Genomic DNA, 26309 nt, shown 5'->3' with positions numbered 1-26309 from the left:
ACATAAACGCGTGGAGATGGGGAGAACAGGGAGAGACGCAGACGGAAGGATTTTGAGGCTGTTTGTGAAAGGAATATTTAAAAAAATGCACATAGCTGAGCGCAGACCCTGCCGTCTGGTCGCGTCTGATAAGTGTATACATACGACATGATATTTTAACATTGTCGTTTATTATCAACACAGATTGTTCTAATATTATCATAAAACCTGTTCGATATGTGTGTGTGGGTGTAGCGCACAGGTAACAGCCTGTTGTCTGCTCGCTTCTAAAAACGAGCCACCCAAAGCTCCGAAATTTGCCTCTGTGTTTTTTTTTTTTTTCCATGGGAATGTGACAGCTCACCTTGCGTTGGCTGGCCATATGCCAGATGCACCAAACGCTTACCCCGCTCTCGACGCTACCTGGCCTCCGGGCGTTCCCGAAATCCCTCCGAGCCCGGCGCGCACGTTACACATCTCCCAGTTATAGGTTTAAACTGGCGCCATATGAACGCCCGGAGGCCCTGTGCGCGGCTTCCATTTTAAGAGCTCACATCTGCACCTTCTTATCTGAGTCAACAAAGGAGTTAAAGTTAAACTCTCCTGAGCAGTATCTTCCATCCTCCCACACTCCTTTTCTCTGTTTTTTTCACAGAGAAAGAGACAGAGAGAGAGAGAGAAAGAGAAGGTGTGAGTCTGTGAACATGCGTGTGTGCGTGCCTGTGCGCGCGCGTGTGTGTATACGTGCATGCGTGTGTGCGTGTCTGCGCGCTGCATGCCGTCTGTCACTCAAAGCACTTTTTTTTTTGTGTGTGTGCCTGTGCGTGTGCGTGTGTGTGTGTGTGTCAGACGTGTTTTTTTTTTTGTGTACCTCGCTCTCACCCGGAGACGGGTTGGCTGAGTCATAGCCAGGGGCGTAGCCCTGAGCCCAACACTGCAGGTGTGAGCTTTACCTCTCCCTGCGTCTTTATACCTGTCTTCCCGTGAGGACCCCCCTCCTCCTTTCCCCGCGGCCCACTGCCGCTCTTTTCATCCTTACCCACAAACCCCAAGCCTGGCTACGCAGGAAACAACTTATTTTCTGCGCTTGAATGCACAAAGATGAATGACAGGAGGGATAGAGGGAGAGGTATTATACTTTGAGCCAAGGATACTCTTTGGAGTGGCTGCTAAGGCCTCTGTAAACACTCCTGAACTTTAATGTAACAGCGCTGGCTAGTGGTGGCCAGCGGTACTGCGCAAGTGGCCCAAACATTTGGCGAGAGTTCAGCTGTTAAATCACCACAGACCTCAGACCGTGTTGCTCGCTGCCAAATTAATGTGACTATACATCGTGAGCCTGTTCGCGTCGGTAAAATCAGGCTGGGTTCCATACGCCTATGTGTGTTTGGAAAAAAAAAAAAAAAGAAAAGAAAAGGAAAAAAAAAAAAACCTGTTCTCTTCTGGGTATTTTGTTCATTATTTTCAGTGTATATTATTTTCTTGATTATTTTGTGAGTAGCCACACATTTGATCCGTCATTTGGGCCCTGAAGGCATTTTTTTTTTCCACCATAATTATGCTTCTGATTGTGTATCATTAGCAAGCAGAGAGAAATTCAAAGGGCTGTGTAGCCGGGTTGGGAGTGGAGGCATTAGACAGTGAATGGAGAGTGAGGGCTCTCTGGGCGGGACCAGATTATGCACAAGTGATTAATAAGAGCAGTAATAAACAAAGGCCCAGGAGATGTTTGAGGTGGTTAATAATGCATTATGTTCATAAAAGATCCAAGCCTCTCCAATACATCCCTGTGGAGGAGAACACAGGCCCCACAGGGACCATACTGGAACAGTTGTGCATATGTGTGTATATGTGTGTGCGTGTGCGTGTGTGTGTGTGTGTGTGTGAAAGAGAGAGAGAGAGAGACGGAGAATGTGTGTGTGTGCACGCTTCTGTGCGTGTGTGTGAGAAAGAAAGAGAGAGAGAGAAACAGATACTAGATTCTGTGTGTGTGTGTGTGTGTGTCAGTGTGGGGTAGAGAGAGGGAGAGAGAGAGAGAGAGAAATACCAGAAAAAGTCCACAAAAAGCACCTTACGTGATCCTGAGGGGTAACAATGGGGCGAAATGTAGGTCTCTTTTAGCTACTTTGAGTGTCTTCAGGTTTGTAGTCATTTGTGTGCATACACTGAATAAGGATGAGGTGCAAACTACAGAGTAAGGGAGTTCACAGTAGACAAAGTGCAACTGCAGACTGATAAAATAAGGACTTTTTTTTTTTTTTTTTTTTAAAATGCAGAGATGATTAGAGAAGAAGAGGAAAAAGAATCTTAGCCTAGACCACTATAATAGACACACGCTTTAGTGAGCAACCTCACAAAGAGAGTAAATGGAGTAAATTTAAGGACCAAAGTGACAAAGCGACCGGACTTTAACCATCTCTGGTTTGGTTTGCAAGGGACAAAGTGTCGGCTATTATCGCCGTTCTTTAAATTTGTAGGTCTCTTAATAGCTCTACTGTTTTATCTTGTAAGGTTTTTTTTTTTTTTGGGGGGGGGGGGGGGTGTAATTTTTCCAAGTGGAGCTGAAAAGACTCGACTCGCTCTCTCGCCTTCTGCGTCGTCACATTCGCCCTCTTCATCCTTCATCTTTTATTGAGATAGCTCATCTCCAGATCTATCTGACTCACAAAGCTTCGCTCGGCGCCGTTTCACAGGTATCGCTTATTGATGTACGCCGATCTCAGTGTCCTTCAGTCTGCCTTTACGGACGAGCGCAAAGAACTGAAACAAAAGACTTTATGAGAAGTTTTTTTTTTTTTGTCTTTCAGCACGCATGCACGCTGCTCTCTCGCTCTCTCTCTCTCTCTCTGTTTCTTTCCTCCATCCACGCTTGTCTTTAACATCAAGGCGACGGCAAAAAAGCGTTCTATTATCCGCACAGAATATTAAGTGCAAAGTGGGAAAACACTCCAAATGAAAGCAGGGTAAAATGAAACTTTAGTCTTTACTCTGGTATATTTTACCTTGACCTTTGATGCCAGATACTTGCATAGGAAATGTACATGATATGCCACGCTGAATAAACAGAACGTGTGCGTGTGTGTGTGTGTGTGTGTGTAAGAACGTATATCTGCATGCATATTGATGCAAGCTGTTGAAATACTGAAGAGAAAGAGAAGAACCATTTCAGCTTCTTGTTTTATACTGTATTCAATGAACTTCTAAAAAAAAATTATTTTTTTTTTTCCCCCCACACAACTTTTTTTAATTTACGAGTTTATGTCCAGACTCTAAAAGTCAGAGTAAAAGTTTCAGCTGTTTCCACACACATACATACTTATAAATCAACTCCCAAACTTATAAATTACTTTATAAATCAACCCCCATCACCCCCAACCCCAAGCCCCAACCCCAACCCCTTCACACGCCCTCAACTTTGGCCCTCAATTGGAAATTCGGGCCCTTGTTTTCGTCTTTTCACTCATAGTCAGTTTAACAATTAGTGCAGTCGATTGGCCGCGGAGTCACGACGCCTGAGTCCCTGTGATAGGGAGTGGGGAATAATCTGCTGTGTCTGACCCTCGAAGATCGTGAGTTTGCGAGGAACGGCGCCGTGAATCGTCCCCGACTGATCCCATCCCATCAGCGGAAGCGGAACTCAACGAACTGTAGAGTTTCTGCATTGTCTCACCCTCGAAATAGTTCAGCAATTAATCCGCAGCAACGCCCTGGTTTAAGCAGAGTTGGAAGGAGGAGATGTTTTTGGACCTTGAAAGACCGCTTGTGTATAAAAAAAAAAATAAAAAAAAGAAAGAAAGGAAAAAAAAAGTCAGTTTGGGTTGCGGAGGAGAAAAAAAAAAAAAAACCCTTGAAGCACAACCTTGTAAATTAATTTGTTCATGTTGTACGATGGGAGCACAGCTGGCCTCATTAACATGCGCACAACAAATAATTATAGCAAGGAGTCTTTTCTTTTTTTTTTTTTTTTTTTTTTTTTTCCAGAGAGCACTTGCCTAATGGGCTTGCTGGGTTAATTATGTCAGAGCATAATTACAGAGGGTCCAAAGAGACGCAGTAGCGCACCCCACTGCGCCCGGACCGGCTAATGACGGTGTTGCACTGACACGACCAAGATGGACCGCCCAGACACACCTGCTCCGGTTGGCCCGTGTCACCCCCTCGGCGTTCCCCTCTCCAGACCCCCGCCGATCCGTCCGTCTTTTTTCTTTTTTTTTTCTTTTTTCTTTTTTGCCCACGCCGATCGGTATACCTGTGGAAAAAAAACGAATACGTCCCCCATAGCAGCCTTACCCATACAGTAGCTCTGACACTTAAACTGTGCCAATTGCATCATGTAATAAGATAGAGTAATTGGGTTGGGTGCTGTTCGTTGTAGAGCGGAAAGGCAGAAGTGCTTTGTAAGAACTCTCACCTCTTAGTATAGTTTGTCTGAGGTCGTGTGATAAAGGTAAGTACTGACACTTGTGGTGACAGAAGCTAGATTCATTTCTGTTCGTATTTCTCTTGTGACGTCTGAAGATGAAAATCCAGTGATGCAACGACACCTTTCCCCCCGGTTCTGTCAGTAATTTGTAAAGTGTGTCCAACGGAGGTTTGCCACATAGGCCAAAAATGGCTGTTCTAATAATTTGACAAAATGTCATGATTTGGTGATGACGAGCAAAATGAAAACATGCAAATTATTGAGCTGCACATTGAGTTTCTGTCCACTTCTGTACACTGAGCAAGGTTACATTTCAAGAAATAATAATAATAATAAAAAAAAAAATACTGAAATACTGTTTGTGCAGCATAAAGAATTCATTTCAATTCATTGAAATGTGTCAGCAACTTCACTCAGGTTTTACCCAATCATAGTTGGCAAATCACTGCGTATTCATTTAAATAACAGCTCGCCGTCTTTAAATCACTGTACCCTAGCTCTCTGATATTCTGAATTCCACGTTATTACAGCAGACATCCTGCGGCTCTTGACCCGGCCTAAAACTCGACGTTAAAGCGTTCCAGTCGGCGGACTTTGAACGCGGTCGTGAAGTTTCGATTATCTCTCACTTGTTGGTTTACTCGTCGTCGCCTTCTGTCCCTGTGTGGTGCAATTAAGAGTCAGACAGAGATGACGTCGGTTAAGAGCGGCGTCTCTCTCAGATGTCACGTTGTACGCGTTCAATATGACGGCTCATAAACCAGCATCGGGGACGTCGGGACGTTCGTCTTCGTGTTCTCCTGTCTGTTTAAATCCCGTGTGGAAACTGCCGTGCGACGGTCGCGTGACCGTGATGTGATGTGACGTGCCGTTTGGTTTTGACGTACAACAAATCCATGAAGACGTTAAGCCTTGTTTATGTCGCGGTGACCTTCCGGGCACTCATTCAATCAAGAGTAATAAAGTTAGCAGCAGAATTACCCCCCCCAAAAAATGAACTTGTTATTTACGTGAATGGAAAAAGGACAAACTCATTAGAGATAATAAGTGGTTCCTGGTGTCCTATTTCTCTGCGAAAGACACTTCTCATATGAAGTGATTAGTCTATAATTAATTCTAGGAATTATTAGATTTGATAGAATAGATTTGACACTTTCTAATAGTTGCTATAATTAACGCGAATAAACTTTCCGACAGAGTGGATTTGACATTACGGATGACAAAGTCATTGTCACACAGCTAGCTCAGGGAACAGGCCATACTCTCACAGCCTACACTGATAGGACAAAGAGCTTCTCTTCTTTCCGACCACTGGAACTTGCTAGATAAAGGCCATAAGGATCTCTTGAGTCTAGCAGTTTTGTGACTGTTGTCTGTGGAGAGTGCTGTGACCCAAAATACGGTTTTAGAAGTATTTGTCTTTACGGGGGAAAAAAATAAAAAATCAGCGTATTTGAGTCATGAAAACCATGTTGTTGTTTTTTTGTTTTTTTTACAGAAATATGGCAAACATCTCAATTCAACTTACATTCCATATATGATTATTTCCTGTTTTTGAACGTACTGAATTGTGTCTTATTTGTTCCCCGTGGGGGGTCTATATATGCAATCGTCCCTTAAGTGTTTCCACTGGCCTGGCCTTAGGGGGAAACACTGGTTGCTATGGTGGAGTTTCATCTTTCTGAAGTCTAGTTACAGTTTAGACATCTTTACAAATGCAACCAGTGACCATTTCTTTTTGGCCTAATCACAGATATAATCCGTACTTAAATACTAGGCACCTTCAGGTTCCCTTTTGATCGACTGGGATTTGTGAAGGAACAGTTGAAAACATAGAATGCAGATGTTACAGATAGTTCCCATGCATTTTCTGATTTATATGATTTATAAAAAGGTGTTTGGGAGTGTTACTTAGAGCTGTGAATCAGTGCTACTGATCTTTTCACACATAAATCCATATGCACTGTATAATTTCTCTTGCTCAGTCTGTTATGCTGAATGATAATCATGGCTGGTTTGCTCCACACTTGAGAATTTAACTGACGTGTTTGATCATCAGACTCGAAAAGGATATAAGGGAAAGGTACTGGTATGACTGGGGTTTTAGTGAGTGGAACGGGGCTGTTTTTAGACTTTCTCTTTAAATTAAAGGAGTAACACCACTCTTAAGTGCGATGTCCCATGTGACTGATGCAATATCTATTGCACCATTGTAACAATACACATAAAACACACACACACATACACACACACGCACACACGCACACACACACACACTTCAAACTGTGCCTTTCATGTCTCTCAGACTATTTTACAATTAGCCTTTGTAACTGCACCATCATGGCCTTCGATGCCTCTGATCTTAACCAAAGAGTTAAAACCCACTGTGGAGGTGACCGTATTTTATGCATGTGACTTATAGAAGCAGCATGTGTCTGTAGCTGTGTGTTTCTGCCCTGCGTATGTTAGAGTGGTGGTTTGCAGGGACACTGACATGTTTCTAGTTTTGGTTTGTATGAAAGCCGGGGTTCAGAGACACGATCGGGATCCCTGCTGTGCCACAGAAGAAGGGGATGAAAGCTCTCAGAGGCTAGTGCAGCAAAAGAAGCGATTTTCCTCCTCTTTTGGAGTTTTGAAAGGGTTCTTTGCGTCTGCGTCTGCGCGTGCGTCTGTCCGCGCGCGCGCGCGTGCGAGCGTTCTTGCATGTGTGTGTGGCGGTGGGGGGGGGGGGGGGGGGGGGGGGGGGGGGGGGGTTTGCGTGTGAGCGCACACACGTGTGTACACACATTCTCTCCTCCCCTCCTTGCTTGTCAGTTTGTTCCCCTGAGTCTCTCTCTCTGTGCTTTGGTACTGGAAGTCACCTCCTTTCACGGCGCGGCAGGCAGGCAGGCAGGCACGCAGGTACACAACAGGAGCGCCTCTCTCCTCTGCGCGCAGCTGAACTTTTCGGGAGGGGAAGAAAGGGAAGAGGAAGATTAAAAACAGCCCTGTGATGTGGAGTGCCGGGCCGTCTCCTGAGGATTCCTGGCATAATAATTTAAATGATCAAATGATCCTGAGGAGACTTGTTAGCAGAGAAACAGCCTCCTAGTTGGCCCCATGGGCCCCGTGGTGCGGCACATGCATTGCAAAACAGCCCCCTCTGTTGTGCTAAAGAATCTCACTATTTCTTTTCTTTTTTTTTTTTTTTTAACACTTTTCAGTGGCAGACTTTTTTTCCTTTTTTTTTTTTTTCTCCCCACCTCTTTCTCACTTTGTTGGATTTGTCTAGATAAGTATTTGGGAGAGAGAACTGGAAGAGCAGAAGTCAGCAGGGGCTTTTAAAGAAGCAACTGTGTGAAGAGTGTCTGTCAAAGAGACGAGTGATTTTAAGTAATCTCTCATTATTCCAAACGTGTGTGTGTGTGTGTGTGTTTCTGTAGACCCAGCTCCGGTGCTGGAGGCCACACACACTCTTGAGGAGAGGCTGCAGGAGTTGCAGAGCTCTGTCCCGGACAGTGAGGCCTTGGTCCGAGAGATCCACGGCCACTGGAAGAGACACCTGGAGTGCCTTGACAACACGGGTCAGAACCCCTTCCCTCACCATAGCAACCACACTTACACTTACAACTGCTCACAACCAGAGAGATGATTGTATCAGTCTCACCATATTAGAATGTTAACTTTCTACAGTTCTGCAAATCCATTGCAATGACTAAGACACGTACCAGGAAACTCTTTTTTTGGCTATCTTGTCTTCAACATCTACAATGTCTTTTTGTCATCTTAATTTTACGGAATGAAGTAAACTTCCAAAAGTTTTGTTCTTACGAGTAAATTCCACCAAGGCCCTTTAATAATTGCAAAACAACAAAGCACCGTGATATGAAATATGAATGCCGTATTTCTTACTGTTTTAATTGATCAATGATTCTCTGTGCCAATAGAAAACACAGAGAGGGGAGCTGTTGCCGCGGAGACTGGAGAGGCATCATTTCGTTTGTCCTGTATGATGACACCAAACAGCACACAGAGAATGCAGGACGACAACTCGCCCCTCCACAACCACCAGGAACAGGCCAAAGAGTACGTCAGGCATCCATTCGGTTTCTTTCCGGAAGATTCCGTATAGACTTCCACAATACTGAGCTATTTGACACCATGTGATCTTTGCCCTGAGTTCTTTAGCTGTCTTTGCCTGCCGGTTATTGGGCAGTGTTCTGATTAGAGGACCCAGCTGAAACTCTCCTGTCTGGCTGAATGATTTCTGTTACTGACAAATGTCTGGTCTCAATTTCTCAGGGAGGTGAACGGCTCAGATGCTACGCTCTCAGTCAGACTAGGAGAAGCAGAGGACAGGATCAAATCCCTTCAGTCATGTAAGTGCATTTCTCTTGTGTGGCCATCATATCAAACTGGTCTGAGGTCCAACGGCCAAAAGATTAACTTTAATACCCGTTTTTCCTCCACAGCACTCAGTCTGGCACAGACAGAACTACTAGAACTGCGGTGTCGATACGACCGGGAAATGGCTGCCAAGTAAGAAAAAACTACAACTCCCATGATTTACCAACAAAGCGTGGCATTCATAAGCATCATTCACAAACTACATCATTCACTAACATTTCTCTGTCTGCTTCACTAACATTTTCTCTGTTTTACTTTACTAGCTCTGTCATTTCCTTTTCCCTCTGTGGGAATTCACAGTTGATTCAAAGTAACTACTCAGCTAAAAGCCACCTCTATTAACCATTTTGCTTTCAAAACCAAGAGTCACTACTACCCCTTCTTAGTCACACTCTAAACTAACACTGCCCCGGTCCAATCTCAACTGTCCCCTTACTGTTGCCCTGCCCCTTATTTATAGGTCTTATACTGTCCTCTCAAGTCCTGCATTCTGTTCTGTCCTCATAAACCACAGAGTTGACAGTCCTTTCTAAACACACCTGCTCCTCTGTCCTCTCACGCCGCTGGGTTTACTCTACTCTTCTCTCGATTGTAACTTTCTCTACGCCTCTCGCTGTCTGTTAAGAGTACTCGAACGGGCAGGGTAAGGTAATGTTAGCCCTTAATGTTTGCGTACATGGCCTCTGTGACAGGCCGAAGAGGGATCAGTCCATTTTAAAGATTGCCTCAGTCAACACGCCAGACTAGCCGCGATCTCCGCCGCACGACGTTTCCAGCTCGCGCTCCAAATGAGTGCAGCTTCGTATGGCTTGTCGATAGGCGTTCAGAGTAAATACGCCTTTTTTGTTTCGGTTCTGCCGTCGTACGCCACGAGCGCTCGCTAATGGATTTTTTCCTCCAAGGCTTAATCCATGGCGCAATTGAACTGAAAGTTTTCAGATAACGCCATGCTCCATTCGGCCGGATTTGAAGAGTTTACCGTTCGAATCCCTCTCGTCCCGATGCTCGTCAGTGGTCTGTGGCGGCCGTTCCTGTATATTTTTTAAGGATTTTTGGAAGCTCTCCTGATGATACAGATACAGAAACGATCTCTGTACAGCTACTGGCCAGGTGCACAGGTGAACTCTTTCACGTTTTAGTGTAGAAACCCTACACGGGAGAAAGGAATTCAAAGAAATACTGTAGTGTTATTTGGAGAAGGACAGAGAGAGAGAGAGAGAGAGAGAGAGAGATCTGAATTTAATCTGTTCGATGGAAACCAAAAAAAAAAAAAAACCTGTCTGATTGTGCTCTTAAAGCAAATTTAGATTAATTGAGAGGGCATCTATGTTTAGAAGAACCTCAGAGATTCATGTATTTAATCAATCTCTCAGTCCTCTTCATTATTCAGTTTCTCCACCTTTTGAAGGAAAAAAAAAGAAAGAAAGAAATCTCTGATGACTCAGAAGAAACTGTTGAACTTCAAACAAACCTTATGAATAATCTCCCAGAGAGTCTATTCAAATGAGATCTCTCTCTCTCTCTCTCTGATTGTTGGATCCGTGTAGGCATGCCAAGGCGAGACATAGAATAAAACGTAATGGATGTGAATCATAGGGTTTTAATGACAGGAGACCTTGCATGCTTCTTCTTCTCTATTCACAGCGACACTGAAAAACTTTCACGGAGCCGTCTGCAAAAAAAAACAAACAAAAAAAAACCATGTTTGTTAGGACACCGTCTATAAAAATTCTTCCTTGTGTCTTGTGTGAATACCGGATAAATGCTTGGAAAAAAAAACAGTGAAAAGAATGTGTTGGCAGGGTTTTTGGATAGATATGAAAGAATATGCCATGGAATGGTTCTTGGCACTGTTAACTGTTATTTTACAGTGAGACATATTGATTTAAGCCCGTTCTTTGTGTTTTTTGTAAGTTTTGTAAGTTGCTTTTGGATTTTTTTTTTTTTGGTTATATAATTTCCAGTGGAGTTTCTGATAGAGCATATTGATACATAAATGATGTGTTAATATTCACCATGAAGATTATCTGATTATTTTTATTTGTAATTTATTGGTGGTATTTAGAGGTCTGCGGACGGCATGAGTTTAAGCCGTCCAAACCTGGATTATAGTAAAGAGAAGTGCGTTAAGGGGTTCTAGCATGTTCTAAGTGTGTGGATCCCGGTGGAGTTTCACGTTGTACGTACCATGCGTGCCAAGACTTCACCGCATGCGCGGCGAGGCCTAAACTTGTGTTTTTTTTTGTGTCTTTCAGGGCGGAGGAGCTAGGCTTACTCGTGACAAACCTAGAGAAGGCCAACCAGGTGAGTGAGTATGCGCTCTCAAGTTTTGCCTCTGATTGAAATCCTGCCTCATTAAGATAATCACCCTCGTAATCAAGCCTTGGCTTTAATTAGACGCCCCTGCGTCCCCCGCCCTCAAAGCCCCCCTCCGCACGCGCTCCTCTCCTGAACCTCCTTACATCCCCCTCCTTAAGCTTTTGTGATTACACAGCCTCCTTTTTCCCAGGGTGCACTGCAACGCAGCAGAGGACAAGAGAGGGGCTGCGGGAGTGGGATTGATGCTTAAGCGGAGTTGCGTTGTGGTGTGTGTAAAGTGCATTCTGTCTGTCTGTGTGTGTGTGTGTCTGTGTGTGTGTGTCTGTGTGTGTGTGTCTGTGTGTGTGTAGCGTGGAGAGCTGTTAGTTACCCCATTGCGCTGATTGCTTCCTTTTCAGTGATTTCTCTTCTCTCTTTGCCAGCAGCTCTTAGATAAATGTTCTGAAAATGAATCATTAATTAGCAGGCCGAGTGTGACAGAGCAGGTAAACAGTTTGGGAAGAAAGTAGTCAGAGTAAACAGTCAGCTCAGCAGAATAGAGTGTGGATGAGACGCTCGCACTCCTCCGCTCACGCTCCATCTCTCTCTCTTTCTCTCTCTCTCTCTCTCTCTCTCTCTCTCTCTCTCTCCCTTTGCTCTGCCTCTTTCTCGATTCCTTTTTTTGTCTGCAAGTTCTCTTTTTGTCAAACTTGTAAACCCCCCGGTTCCAGCTGACACTGGTCTGCGTGCCGGTTTCGATGCTTTGGAATTTTACGCGTTCCGTCACTATCCCAAAAAAAAAAGGGGTCGCTTCTGAAATACACACAATACGAGAATGACGCTCTTTCTAGTATTTAAACGATTTACACGTACGAAGATATACTTGTGTAGTTGATTTTTTTTTTTTTTTTGCATATGTTGTAGAACCTTCTAGTCTACAGAGAAAACAGTGCATTTAACAAAACTTGATGTTTTCAGAGAGCCGAGCTGGCACAGAGGGAGGCTGACAGACTGAGGGAACAGCTGGCCAACACCCAGAGCACTTCAAAAGGGAACTGCCCTCCAGAGGACGTTGTCAGAGGGGTAAAATAAATTATCTTCTCTCTCTTAATTTTGGGGACTGATTGCCATCTCTGAACTTTTTTCTTTCTTTCTTTTTTTTTTTCTTCGTTTTAAGAAGTTTTTTATTTATTTTTTTTTTAGTTCAATTTCTATTTCGCATAACATTATTGCAAATCTGTATCAGAAATCTATATATCCCCAACGCGCCGAGACTGTTGCCGTCTAACAAGAGGACGACTTTTTGTAGAAACCCGGATTTGAGCTTTCACACCATTGCCGTCTCATTAGCGACTCTTTGAAGCATTATGATTATAGGAAACTAGAAAGAAACGAGAGATTTTGAAGCTCGCAAAGTTAAAAAGAGATTCTTATGTATTTTTTTCCTCTCGTTTTCACTTTCTCTCTCTCTCTCTGTCTTTGCTGCCGTCTCTCTCTCTCTCTCTCTCTCTCTCTCTCTCTCTCTCTCTCTGTCTTTGCTGCCGTCTCTCTCTCTCTCTCTCTCTCTCTCTCTCTCTTTTTCCCGTCTCTTTCTTGCTGTCCCAGGAGAGAGATGAGAGGGACGAGAACGCTCCGTCGCGGTTGGAGGCGGCACTGTTCTCTAAGGACAGAGAGATCCTCCGCTTGCTTGAGAACATCCAGAGACTTCAGTTCACGCTACAGGAAGTCCAAGACACATCAGCCAATCAGATTGCTGAGTTAGAACGCCAGCTGGCCTATAAGGCAGAAGCTATAGAGGCGAGTGAGATCATGGGTTTTATGAGTACAGTGTCCATATGATGTAATATTTTAGTACGGTAGAATTGACGTTTTAAATAAGTTGTTTCGAGTACTTACAACGAACCGCTCTCATTAATTTGCCCCCCCCCCCACCATTAAAAAACGTTTTCGCAATGTGTAGTACGTAAAATACATCCCATAGTTACACAAACAACTGTTAGTCATCACAAATCTTATGTGACGAATCTTCTGCACCCTTTGCCACGCACACTTACACCCGTAAACCCAGCCCCAGTGCCAGTGAGTGCCCCCTATGGCCTGTGTGGTGAAGTATTACTCCGCACGGTGGGACCATCTGGTTGTGTAGTCAGAGCACTCATATCTATCATCCTACATTAACTTCTAATTTACATACCGCCGCCCCTCTGCTGCTTCCCTGTATGTGTGCGCATGCAACTGTGTGTTTGTGCTTCTAATGCTGTCTCTGCATTGTGTGTTTATGACAGAGACTTGAGGCCAAGCTGCAGTCTCAACTAGACTACGAGGAGATCAAAACGGAGCTCAGGTACGACACGCACAGACTCACGGCGCCCGTGCGCGGGATTAAAAGAAACTCCTTTAGCGTCAGATGAAAACGACAAAGAGTCTAATCTGAACTTCTTTTTTTTTTTTTTTTAATTGGTCTTGCAGTATCCTGAAAGCCATGAAAATGGCCTCAGCGAACGGAAGCTCATCCCAGGTGAGCACCGGCAACTACACTTGATTTGATGTTTTTTTTGTTTTTTTTTTCTGTTTGTTTTTGTTTTAGTGGTTTTGACATTTCACTGCAGTTCAGCATTAATTGGGCTTATTGCTCATCCTTCCAGCTCCCAACAACAGACAAATGAATTCCTGGAAACACGGGGCTTTTGTTTTTCTTTCAATAGTCCGTTGCTGTCAATGAGTAAAGTCTGTGGCGATGCGAGTGAATGGCTCGCCAGCCATCATCCATAATGCGCATGTCCACAGCCACTAGAATTGATTCATTTGAGTTTAACTGCCTTTGTGTCGTGTTGTTTGTATGTGTGTGTGTGTGTGTGTGTGTGTGCGTGCGTGACTTCAGGAATCCACTAAGGCTGCAGAGGCGCTGTTGCTGGATAAAGAGGCTTTCTTGCCTTCTCATAAATATCTGACAGACAAAGCGTGTGTCCCACACAGCAACGGTAAGGGCTTGCACAGCTGTCTGTCTGTCTGTCTGTCTTTGTACGCGTCCCAAACGTGGTGTGTTGAATATTGCATGTGTGAACCTCAGCGACAGTCTGTGTAAACCGAATCAATCACTTGAACTGGGCTATGCCGTGTAACAGGACACTAATGATATTGTATTCAGTACATTTTCCTGTATACTTAGAAAGGCTGTGATGTAAATCTGGAGTGGAACAGGTCTCATATCGTCCTCCTCGTCTCTGTAGATGATGACCAATCAGGGGATTCCAGTAAGGACGTGGGCAGGCCTATGAGCTCTTACTCCTCCCCTCAGGGGACGTTACAGGTGGATGGGCGTGCGTCGTCCAGCCCCGGCCCGGCCAACGCGGACGGGTCCTCCTCTGCCCACGAGTCCTCTCGTCCTTTCTCCGTGTCGCCTTTCTCCGGGGAGAAACTGGCAGGGGAGCAGCTCCTTCAGAAGCAGCTGCTGTCTCCCCTGTTTAAGAAAGATGCCGGCGCCCTCATGGCTTTCCCCACTGCCCTATACGCAGCCAAAGCTGCGCTCATATCAGTCAGCCAGGGCCCCTCGGGTCCCGGCGCTTTGGAGAGCGGCATGCCGAGCGACCAATCGGAGAGCGGAGCCTCGAGCGCCGGGGACGACGACCAGCTGGACACGGCGGAGATCGCCTACCAGGTCAAAGAGCAGCTGCTAAAGCACAATATCGGCCAAAGGGTGTTTGGGCACTACGTCCTGGGCCTATCCCAAGGGTCGGTGAGCGAGATCCTCGCCCGACCCAAACCGTGGAGAAAACTGACGGTGAAAGGGAAGGAGCCCTTCATCAAGATGAAACAGTTCCTGTCAGACGAGCAGAACATCCTGGCCCTCCGGACCATCCAGGTCCGTCAGAGAGGTGAGTGGCCCGGTTAGCTCGATCGGATCCCGTCTCTCAGTCAAAAAAAAAAAAAAGGGTTTTTTTTTTTTTTTTTCTTGTCGATGTCTCTCGACCTAAAACCCTAACGGCTGCCTCTCTTCCTTTCCCATGTTTGTTGTGATACTTTCAACTTTGTTTTTCTCCAGTTTCTCAGCTTTGAAACGGAGAGCATCGCGTGTACTCACTGATGCCAAGCTCTCAAAGGCTTCCATTGATCTACCAGTCAAAAGCAAAGCCTTGGAACTGCTCTCTGATCAGCCATCCCACTCACCTCATCCTCCTCTCTCTTTTCTCTCTCTCCTTCTTTCAATCTCTCTCTCTCTTTCTCTCTCTCTCTCTCTCTACCTTCTGTGACAGGGAGTATCACTCCTCGCATCCGAACTCCAGAAACTGGGTCAGACGATGCCATCAAGAATATTCTAGAGCAGGCCAAGAAGGAGATCCAGTCGCAGAGAGGAGGTGAGTTTGAATACAGCTTAACAAACGTTTTCTGTAAACTATGACAGCTGCAGATTCTACGTTTTTGTTTTTTGTTTTTTTTTTTTGAGCAGGGCGTGTAAAATCTGAAGAGGGTGCTAATGTAGATATGTTTTTTGTCTTTAAGGAAAATTTTTATCTTGGGTTATAAGATGGGAGTTTCTGCTGGTTTGTGTGTGGGTACATCAACATCAAAGATAAAGTGATTATGTCTGAATCTAAAAAGCAGTGATGTGTCTTTGTTACGACTGAAGTGGCATTAATATGACAATATTCTAGCAAGCGTGATGAAAAAGCTGCTCTGCGGAGGATGTGACATTTATTAAATATTATGTGATGTGGCTCTGGTGGCAGTTTGATGTCTGCATGTGTGATGTATGTTTGGAGATTAGTGATCTGTGTCTGTAGATAGCACAAGATGTGATTGGAGGTGTGTGTATGTGTATGTGTGTGTGTGTGTGTGTGTGTGTGTGTGTGTGTGTGTGTGTGCATTGGTGCGTGTGTGTGCGCGTGCGGATGGTATGACACGTGAAAGGCGGTGATTGAGCACGTACGCGGACACATCAGTAAATGCCACCACACCCGAAACGCGGTCATGTGAGTGCGTTCACATTGCTGTGTAGGTCACGTGAGCTATGAGGGCATGTCTGTGCTATGCAGGTGATGGTAAGTCCTCTCTGGGCACTCCGTCAGGTCGTAGCGGCAGCGGTGGCGGCGGCGGGGGCGGGGGCGGAGGCGGAACCAGCGGTTCTGACGACGCCATCAAGAGCATCTTGGAGCAGGCTCGGCGGGAGATGCAGGCGCAGCAGCAGGCTCTGATGGAGATGGAGGTGTGCGGCAGGGCTTCGGCCAGCGAGCGCCTGGCCCTTCAGGAGCCCTCCAAAAGCCTGCCTCTCCCCGTACCCACCTTCATCAAGCAGGAGGAGGGAGGCGCCCTGGCAATGAGCGCGGCCAATCCCATTGGCAGCCCTCAGACGCCCCTCAGCGTGCTGTCCCCGGCCGCCTTCGTCCAGAGCATCATCCGCAAGGTCAAGTCCGAGATCGGCGAAGCCGGGACCTACTTCGACCAGCACTGGTCCGCCGAACGCGGGACCATGATGTTGGCCTCCGGAGGCGCCTCTCGGCCCTTCACCTCCATCTCGCCCTCCCTTTCCTCTTCCTCCTCCTCGGGGCATTCAGCCCTCCCCAGGCCCTGGACGCGACCGGAGAACGGCGAGTGCCCTCCCAACAGCGAGGAGGCCTCCGCCGCCGAGGAGGAGCAAGGAGCGCTGACGGGACGACCTGTGGAGGTGAAAGTGGAACCGGAGGTGTCGGGGAGCGGGGAGCAGCCGTGCCCGGGGCGGATGTCTTACTACCCCTCGTACATCCCGCGAACCCTGAAACCCACCGTACCCCCGCTGACCCCAGAACAGTACGAGATGTACATGTATCGCGAGGTGGATACGATCGAGCTGACCCGACAGGTGAAAGAAAAGCTGGCCAAGAACGGAATTTGCCAGAGGATCTTTGGAGAGAAGGTGAGTTGTGCCACTCATTCTACCATTATCACTCATCCGCTGCGTTTAGAAACTGATAGACCTGAACTAGACTTCTTAAGACATCTATCAAAGTTCATCTATCAAACTTTGCCTTCTCATCTCACCACTGATTGTGCTTCTTCTTGTGATTCCTTATCTGTAATAACCAAGAGATTTTGGCAGAAATCTCATATAGTTAAAATAAGAAAGTCAAGAAAAATGATGACGTATAACTGAAGTAATTTGTTTCTTTTGTGTTTGTTTTTAGTCTGTATTCATGAATTGGAAGTTGGATCAGACTTTTACCCAAGTATGATTGAGTAATTAGTTTTGTGTTGATTAGGGTTGATGAAAGCAGGCCAAATGTTTAAATAATGAGAAACTGGCAACAGCTTTTGAGGAAAGCGCTCTGTCAATTTGCAAGCTGTTCAATATAGATTGTGTTGTGTTGCCACCTAGTGGTTGGAAATGGCAATTACCTAGAAGCAGTAATTGCGAGTGATGAAATCATCTTTGCTGCTCACTGCTGTGTTTGAAGTTCTGAAAAAAAAAATATTGTTTTATTCAGCTTGAAATAACAAGAAGCCCAAAAAAGGGTTGTACATTCAGCCCTGTTCAATATTTCATGGGTGAACTAACAATACATCTCTGTTTAACTCCTGCATAAAACCAACAGCAAATGGCAGGGGAGACATGCTTTCAACTGCTTTGGAACTTGACGGCGTTCCTCGCTAAATCTGCCTGCTATTTTGTACAGGTGCTGGGTTTGTCGCAGGGCAGCGTGAGTGACATGCTATCTCGACCCAAGCCCTGGAGTAAGCTGACCCAGAAGGGCCGGGAACCTTTCATCCGTATGCAGCTGTGGTTGCTGGACCAGCTGGGCCACGGCCTTAACCAGCTGCCCAACCACAGTCACACCCAGGGTAAGTCTCTGTGCCTCTGGGAGATTAGGAAAGGTTACGGTGCCTCTCAGATCCACAATAGGCCGCTTATTATGGTGGATCTCTGAGATGTTGTTACGTATGCAAAAGAGCGTGCTCCCCAGCGGTAGAATGGATACTGAACTCATTTTAACCTACGCTGGCACATTAGTAGAATGCTCCATTGTTGTCTAACCAATCATATGACACTGATGAAGTAGCTGCTATTTGAGTTATTGCTGTGACTGACCACTCATCAGCTTGCCATTTTCTGTGAAACGTAGCGGTCTTCTTGACCTCTCTATCTCTGCTTAGGGGTGTGCATTTTAGTTATTTTTAGCACTTGAGTCCACAAGAGGAAAATAAAGGAACAATACCACAATGTTGTCACAAATTCAATTGATGTCCCTGATGAATACAGTGAGACTGTCTGCCTTGAGCGTGAAATTAGTTGTAAATACATAATTCACATGCTTTGTACTACATAACTAAACAAAGGACATCACTTTTAGTAGTACTAGCATCAAGATATGAGACAAAGCAGGCTGTTTTTGATGACAGCGACTGTAGATATTTGAGGCTGGAAGTGACTGTGCTTCAGGCTTGTGGTATGCGTGCTTTGCATGTTGCTTTGTGGTACTTTGATCAACCGAATCAACATGTCACCACACTTGACACTGTTTGGAAGCCATTAGCTTAAAGGGGGGGGGTATCTGTTAAATGATTATCAGCAAGCCCTGAGGCGGTTTGGGACTTTTAGTTACCGCCCGTAACTCCTTCCGCCTCCGATCAGGAATGCAGTCTGCGCTACAAACTGTCAAACCAGTTGTTATCTTCCACAAAATAATTTCTTTTTCATTTTGTCTGCTAAAATGCAGGTATGTATTTGTAAAAAAAAAAAAAAAAAAGGATAATTGTGAAAGGACGTGAAACGAAAGCAATCGTATAAAATCAGAAAAACGCGATCCCAATGTCATTGTTTAGGCTTACACACATTGTTACCCATAATTCCCCCAGACAAGAGTCCAGTGACGGCCCGCTCGTCCCCCTCCCCGCCCCCTAGCCCGGAGGAGAATCATCCAAGCTTACCGCTGGAGCCTGTTAGCATGGCCCTGGAGAGCAGCAAGGAGAACCAGCACCCACACTCCCACCATCAGCATGGCGAACCCCCAGGAGGGAAGACCACCCCAGGCATACAGGCCCTGCAGCAACCCCATACCCCTCTGGGCATTCAGGAGCTGGTGGCCATGTCCCCTGAGCTGGACACTTATGCTATCACCAAGAGAGTGAAGGAGGTGCTGACGGACAACAATTTGGGTGAGCTATTCTAGAACGTTCTCAGGCAGGGTTAAATCTAAATCTTTGCTTCTGAACCGCCATCTGTTCCGCATTTGCGCGTCCGCTTTGAAAAAACTACAAGAGATTTGTCTGATATGTTATCTGAAGATCAGCTGAGTGTTGCCTTCACTGCTGTTCACTCTGTAGGAGGAAGTCAAGAAGCAGTGTTGTGTATTACACTTGACAATGAGCCACAGCTATATTAAGCCTCCTTAAAGTAGCTGCCTAACATGTTTTTGAGAGTTTAGCTGATACAAAGACATCAATATGCAGGGGTTTATAAAGTAAAAGTGGAAGTACTCTTGCCAAAAAAAAAGTACTCTAAGTAGAGTTAAACTGACAACTGCTTTTGTAAATTGTAGATGAGTGACTGTTTTAAGTATTTTTCAGGAGGGATACTTTAACTCTACATAGAGTTCTTTTTTTTTTTTTTTAGCAAGAGCACTTCTACTTTTACTTTATATGCCCCCGTCGATATGTATGTTCAAACATCAAAACCTCACAGCGTGAAAGAATGACATATTCCTTATTCAGTTCTTTAGTTAAGCCACAAAGTAGATGTTTTACCCAGGTTTTTACAGAGGGTTGTGGTGTGTGTGTGTGTGTGTGTGTGTGTGTGTGTGTGTGTGTGTGTGTGTGTGTGTGACTGTAGGTCAGCGTCTGTTTGGGGAGAGTATTTTGGGGTTGACTCAGGGTTCTGTGTCAGACCTCCTGTCTCGGCCGAAGCCTTGGCACAAGCTTAGCCTGAAAGGTCGCGAACCATTCGTCCGCATGCAGATGTGGCTCAACGACCCCCACAATGTGGAAAAGCTAAGGGATATGAAAAAAATGGAGAAGAAAGGTAAGCACGTCAAAGGCGGCATTTTCTTCAGTTCAGGGAGTTTTGTAAATGTAAACTCATGTAAATTATCAGTATGACATACAGCTGCGTGCGAGCCATATACATTCAGTGCATTGCACTTTCTATACACTCTTTGTCTGTATGGACCTGTATGAAATACACGTATATGTAAATTTATGTAAACACACTCATAAGTTTCTGTGTCAGTGGAGCACACTGAACGCTAATGTTAACAGAAAAAAAAATCTTTATTCTCTTCTTTAAGTACTTTTTCATTTTTAACCGTCATTGTGTCTGTTTTTTGAAACACAGCCTACCTGAAGCGCCGGTACGGCCTACTGAGCCCGGGCTCGGACAGCGACTCTCCGGGAGCTCGCTCGGACTGTGTCAGCCCGGGGCTAAACTCTGTGGAGCTTTGTCCCTTCAACCAGGCCAAGAAACCCCGAGTGGTGCTAGCAGCAGAGGAGAAGGAGGCGCTGAGGAGGGCCTACCTACAGGAGCCTTACCCGTCTCAGCACACCATCGAGATGCTCGCCTCCCAGCTCAGCCTCAAGACCAACACCGTCATCAACTGGTTCCATAACTATAGGTCAGAAATAAACATTTATTTCTGTGGTCTGAACGCCAAAGTAGGATAGGTGCATGATGAGGTCAGTGACAACATAAAATCTACACTCCAAAATGCGTTTAAAATGAACCGTGTTTTGGGTGGAGAGTTTGCTAAGTAAAGAGAGAAAATTGAGATATAAACATCATTTTTATGAAATTATATGTAAAAGAAATCCTGAGATGCTTATGGAAAAGTGTCTATTTTGTATTCATTTTTCTTACTCTGCCACGTGTTAAAATAATATTTAATTGTCAAACTAATATTTCATTGTCAAACTTGTATTACGCTCTTACCAGGTCACGGATGCGGCGAGAGGTCCTCATGGAAGGTCTTCAGGACAACGACACGGACCCTGAACCCAGTAACTACTCCCCTTCTGCCACTCACAGTCCGCTTTCGGATAGCGACGAGAGGAAGCAGCATCCCTGCATCCGTAGCGGACCCCTGAGCACTGGAGCCCAGCCCCTAAATGTTAAACAGGAAACCAGCGAACTTGAGGAAGAAGGGCCAGGAGAGGAGGACTCCCACATCAGGCAGTCCAAGATCAAATGCTTCTCCATGGGCATCCAGTTCCCTCAGCTCAAATCTGAGAAGGAGGAACAGGCGGCCGGATGCACAGACCAAGTGTCAGCTCCAGTCTGTCCCCAGGGCTTCAGGGAGGATGAGGCAGGCAGTAGCCAGGTCCAAGGTCTCTTTCCTGGGTCGCTGTCTGCGGACGGTCCCGCTCAGCGAAGCAGCCTGGCTCCACACGAGAGCGAAGAGTCCGACAGGTCTCCCGTCGACCCAGTCAGCTTCAAGGCTTCGTCCGAGCCCTGCCGAAGCAGCCTGGAGGTCTCCCTCAACTCCCCGTCCGCCGCCTCCTCCCCGGGCCTCATGATGTCCGTCTCGCCCGTTCCATCTTCCTCGGCCCCCATCTCTCCTTCCCTCCCCAACCCGCCCGCCGCGGGCACCAACCACACCCACGACCCCCCTCCCCCCAGGTCCAGCTACAGCCTGGAACCCCTTCCCCCGCACAACCCCAAACACAACAAGAACACTCAGAGGCGCACTGAGAAAATGGCCAACCTCAATAACATCATCCACCGACTGGAACGGGCGGCCAACCGTGAGGAGACCCTAGAGTGGGAGTTCTAGGGCCTCTCACAACCCGCCCCCCCCCCCGTCGAGCGTCACAGACGTAGAACCGAAGACTCTGTAAGAGAACATTCCGGAGAGGCTCTTGAAGAGGCTCTCTGACCCAGACACTGGAGCCTGGCTCGTAGCTCCCACCATCTCTTCATATAGAAATTCCCTCACAGGGAATGAGGAACAAGAGCAAAAATGCCCTCCAACACCGATAAAGGAATAAAAAAAAAAAAAAAAACTCCCCCAGAAGACTTTTAGGAAAGAAATCAAAAAAATATTTATAAACATGTTTTAGGTATTTTGATAAAAGGACACTTACTTTTAAATATATGTAACAGCACTAGCTGTTGTGTTTTAAACAGTGAAGGAGAAATTCCTCTGACGTGAAGACTTTGCAGCTATGGTGTCATAAAATGCACACTGAAGTCCTGTAGATTGCCACTGGGTGAGATTATTAAAGAAAAAAAAAATGACCTCTGTCTTAAGCCATCAAAAAAAAAAAAAAGCACTACACTTATTTAAAAAAAAAAAAAAAAATAGAGACACTGACCAAATTTGCTACTTTTTGAATAGCAATTTTTCAGATTTTGTCTGTAAGACGGGACAGTTAATGTCAAGCGAACACACGAGAGCTTCGTACCGACCTAAGGGATAGTCCTAAAGACTCTAAATAGTGAACATCTCATGTGTGCTTAGTTTCTTGGTGATATGTTTTGGAGCATTTGTAACACAAGCGTATAATGTGTGGTTGTACGTGTTGTAGAATCGTCTGCAATAGCCTTCTCTGAACAAGATGTAGCATGGTACTCAACTTACCCTCTTATCCTCTATAGTTAGTTACCTGTGATATACTTGAGCTATGAAAAAAGATAAAATGTTCGGAAAAATCTGCAAAAAATACCTAAAAAAGGTTGTGTAAAAAAAAAAAACAAAAAACAATTTTAATGGTAGAATCTTTTTAGTGAACGTGTTTTTTGGGGTTTTGTTTCTTTTCCTTTTTTGTTTTTTTTTCCTTTCAAGGATACTTTGAGGTTTACATTCGGGGGGGGGGGGGGGGGGGGGGGCCTTGTGCACTAGGAAGTGAGTGAGTCATTCACCCCACACGAGCAGCACAGTTAACTCGTCCTCAATAATTCATTTTACGTTTACCTCTCTGAAGCGCTGGTTCTCACAGATACATGGGGCCAAAGCACGCCCATGTTACCTCAGCTTTCTTTGATGCACACCACAAGACAACAAACCAGGGATTTGATCTCTGTGATTTAGCCCAAAGGTTTGGATGAATAAAAAAATGGAAAAAAAAAAAAAAAAGAAACACACAGTTTGAGCCTCAAAAACAAAACAAAATAAAATAAAATATAAAATGAATCAAAGAGAGAGAGAGAGAGAGAGAAAGAGAAAGACTTAGTGAGTTGTACTCGCTTGGAAATGAAAGCATGCGCGTTTTTAAAAATAACGGAGAGATCGGTAATTCGTCGATGTCCGAAGACCCGGGACGACCTTGCTTTTTTTTTTTTCCCTGTACTTGTCATAGTTTTTTGTCATTCTCCTTATATGGTCATCACTCTAAATGTCCTCTCAGGCACTCCCTGTCCACTCCTCCCTCACCCCCTTGCATGTGAATATCTTTCTCAGTCATCTCACATACAGGCAGTGGCCACACCCTCTCTATACATGTACCTCATACTCTGTGTTCCTCACAAGCTCATAGTATGTGACAAGGAGCTGTGCATTACCACAACACAATCGGTACCATGGCAACCTCAGCTGTACTGTGTTAGGCCCAGTTCAACTGCAGAACTCAGAGCAAGTTTTAGTGGAGAGGTCTGAATTTACCTTTATTCTCTCAGACATGTTGGTTATAAACGGGAAGGACATATGACTGTTTAAATACACTGATGTGGTTTTGACACTGGACTCTGTTAATATGTGTATCCTTACATATTCCAGAGTTAGGAATAGAAAACTGCACTTAAATGAGCAACGAACATTAAAATAGAAAACCCTTTTCAGTCTCGCACTTACATGACTCAACTCAGCATTCATTAATGATGTTTAAATGAATATGAAACATTGTGATTTGTTGGATTTTGTTTTGCCAGACCCAAAACAAAGTTATAAACAAACAACAAAAATGAACAGCAGTGTATGAAAAACATAGGTGAAACATAAATTATGAGGATTTTTTTTCTTTTGGTTTTCATTGATTTTTGCATGTACTCATGGCTCTCATTAATATGATCCTTACGGACAGTTACTAAGAAACAGACACAGCATCCTCTTCATGAACTGAATTCTAAGTTGGATTGATCTAGTACTCGTTTTTGATGTGTTTTGCTGCTGGCCACAAATATTTCTTCTTCTTATTTTTTATTTTTCACTTAATGACATTTTTGCTGTTGTATCTTGCTTGTTTTATACACTGATTAACAATATTTATAGATCTCCAATACCTCGTGTGAAAACTACTTACAGCACTTAGAATTTAAAAATTGTGAAGAATCAAGAAAAGTCTTGAGTATGGAAATGATCCTAACTTAGTGTTCCACTTGTCTTTGCCTTTAATGTATTGTTGAAGTTGGTAGTACACACTTGCACATGTCTTAAATAGAACAGAGGTTTGGAGTTATATATGTATAGATATATAAATATTACACATTTACTGAAAATAATATCTTAGGTTTTTGACACTAGTCTGCTGATTATATTGAAGTAGAGTGTACAGTTATATTAACCAAACTCACAAAGCCAGGTCTGCTCTGGCAAGCTTGCCCATGGTATAGAACTTTTCTCAGGGTAGACTTGCTTCTATAAGCTTTACAGAAACCTGTCAGGTCTTGTCACTGCTGAACTCCAATGCTTCATATGTACCATTTCAGTCATTTTAACAGCGACAAGTGCAAAATCAACCTGGAACCTTCTGCCATTTTTTCAATAAAAAAAGTTCAGCAAAAAAATAAATTAAAAAAAAAACACACACACAAAGGGATTACAGTCCGAAAAGCTGGTTTGAAATCTGTTAGACCTGATTAGATCAAAGTTTTGTCAAATTAATATTGTATCATAAATCTGAGCGTGTTAAGAAATATCCATGCTCATTCAAAATGTACAGTAAGTTCAGGGTTAATTTGAAAAGAAAAAAAAAAAAAAAAGATGTTCTAAGCAGGAATACTCATTTGACAAAACCAACGGAAACTGATCAGCTCAGTCCATCAAAACATCTGATACCTCTAGTGTAAAAGCTAAATAGTTAAATATTGCTGCATTTTGAGGCCAAGACAGTGGACCAATGACAAAATTGCTTAAAATATGACGTAATATGATCAGGACCTCTTAACAGAAGGACATAACTGAAAAATAAACACAGGTAGATTATTTTTTTTTTTTTCCAGAACTTTCCTGAGTCAAAACAGCCCGTGAGCCGATGTATCATACAGCCCACTTACGGCACCTGAGACATTTAAAACAGAAAAGAAAATGACATCAATGAACTGAGATTAAATTGTCCTTCAAATTTACTTCTATTTTGTCAATGGTTGTTAATATTATGTAATCATTGTTTTTTTGTTTTCTTTCGTGCACTGTCACTGTCTCTTTTTACAATTTCAATTTGCATGCTGTTCCAACAAAACAGGGAAACAGGGAAAGAGAGCAGGTTTTCATTTGAACTATTTTCCTAACTAATGAAATCAGCACTTATAATCATTTGTTTGGGAATGATTGACAGCATGTTATGACTTGAAAATATTTGATCAGAGATGGAATAACCAAAATGCAAAGGTTTTAAGTATTGCAGTCATGCCATATTAACGTTTGATCACGACTCATTGCTGTGCTCAGGTGGTTTTCAGAGGTGAACTGTTGTAATGGGGAATTCTGGGATCTAGGATGTAGTGCAAATCCTCAAGTTCCCCTCTGTTACCAATTTACATGAAACTTTGAGGAAAAGTGTTTTACCAAATTGAGAGTTAAAAGCTATTTTAGATCTGTGTGCTTTGGATTTAAATGCTCTACAACCTGACCCGGGGGGGGGGGGGGGGGGGGGGGGTCAGAGGAGCTGGGTTTCGATTTGTTCAAAAATGTGTCATTCCACCTGACAGTCACAAAAACAGGAAGTATACTGTGTAAGTGATTTCTATTTTCTCTCTCTTGCCTCTTCCCTGTAGTGTCATTTCATTGACCTGTGAATAAGTGCCCGTATAGCACACATGTCTCATCTCCTCAGTGTGACAGATCATTTTGAAGTTTTTTTTTTTTTAAGAGAGGACAAATAAATGCCATGTGTCTTTGAATCACATATGTATCAAGCCATCACTGAATACAGTACATCATTGTATAAGATCTTCTGGGTGTTGTGTTTTGTTTTCCACTATCAACTTTAGATATCTCTTTTGCTCTCTCTCTCTCTCTCTCTCTCTCTCTCTCTCTCTCTCCCCCTCCCTCTCTCTCTTCTTGATATTCTGACAAAGATCATCATGCTCTCTTTTAAATATACAGAA

The 26309-nt window shown here is 44.3% G+C and overlaps 1 protein-coding gene across 1 annotated transcript in view; it reads left to right on the top strand.

The window, feature by feature from the left end:
• Nucleotides 1-21819, top strand: part of cux2b (cut-like homeobox 2b) — a 93423-nt gene extending 71604 nt beyond the window's left edge. Inside the window, exons 5-22 of the mRNA XM_030767779.1 lie at nucleotides 7825-7965; nucleotides 8329-8467; nucleotides 8684-8760; nucleotides 8854-8920; nucleotides 11044-11092; nucleotides 12065-12169; nucleotides 12692-12883; nucleotides 13372-13430; nucleotides 13556-13604; nucleotides 13968-14067; nucleotides 14317-14961; nucleotides 15340-15441; nucleotides 16120-16976; nucleotides 17734-17899; nucleotides 18914-19213; nucleotides 19887-20075; nucleotides 20388-20664; nucleotides 20982-21819. Coding sequence (XP_030623639.1) covers nucleotides 7825-7965; nucleotides 8329-8467; nucleotides 8684-8760; nucleotides 8854-8920; nucleotides 11044-11092; nucleotides 12065-12169; nucleotides 12692-12883; nucleotides 13372-13430; nucleotides 13556-13604; nucleotides 13968-14067; nucleotides 14317-14961; nucleotides 15340-15441; nucleotides 16120-16976; nucleotides 17734-17899; nucleotides 18914-19213; nucleotides 19887-20075; nucleotides 20388-20664; nucleotides 20982-21819 — 4352 coding nt within the window. The remainder of the gene's footprint in view (nucleotides 1-7824; nucleotides 7966-8328; nucleotides 8468-8683; nucleotides 8761-8853; nucleotides 8921-11043; nucleotides 11093-12064; nucleotides 12170-12691; nucleotides 12884-13371; nucleotides 13431-13555; nucleotides 13605-13967; nucleotides 14068-14316; nucleotides 14962-15339; nucleotides 15442-16119; nucleotides 16977-17733; nucleotides 17900-18913; nucleotides 19214-19886; nucleotides 20076-20387; nucleotides 20665-20981) is intronic.
• Nucleotides 21820-26309: the final 4490 nt, after the last annotated feature.

Source organism: Chanos chanos, chromosome 1 (genome assembly GCF_902362185.1).
Source record: "Chanos chanos chromosome 1, fChaCha1.1, whole genome shotgun sequence".
Taxonomy (NCBI): Eukaryota; Metazoa; Chordata; class Actinopteri; order Gonorynchiformes; family Chanidae; genus Chanos; species Chanos chanos.
Note: the sequence above shows the minus strand (reverse complement) of the source record. Positions and strands in the feature narration are given on the sequence as shown.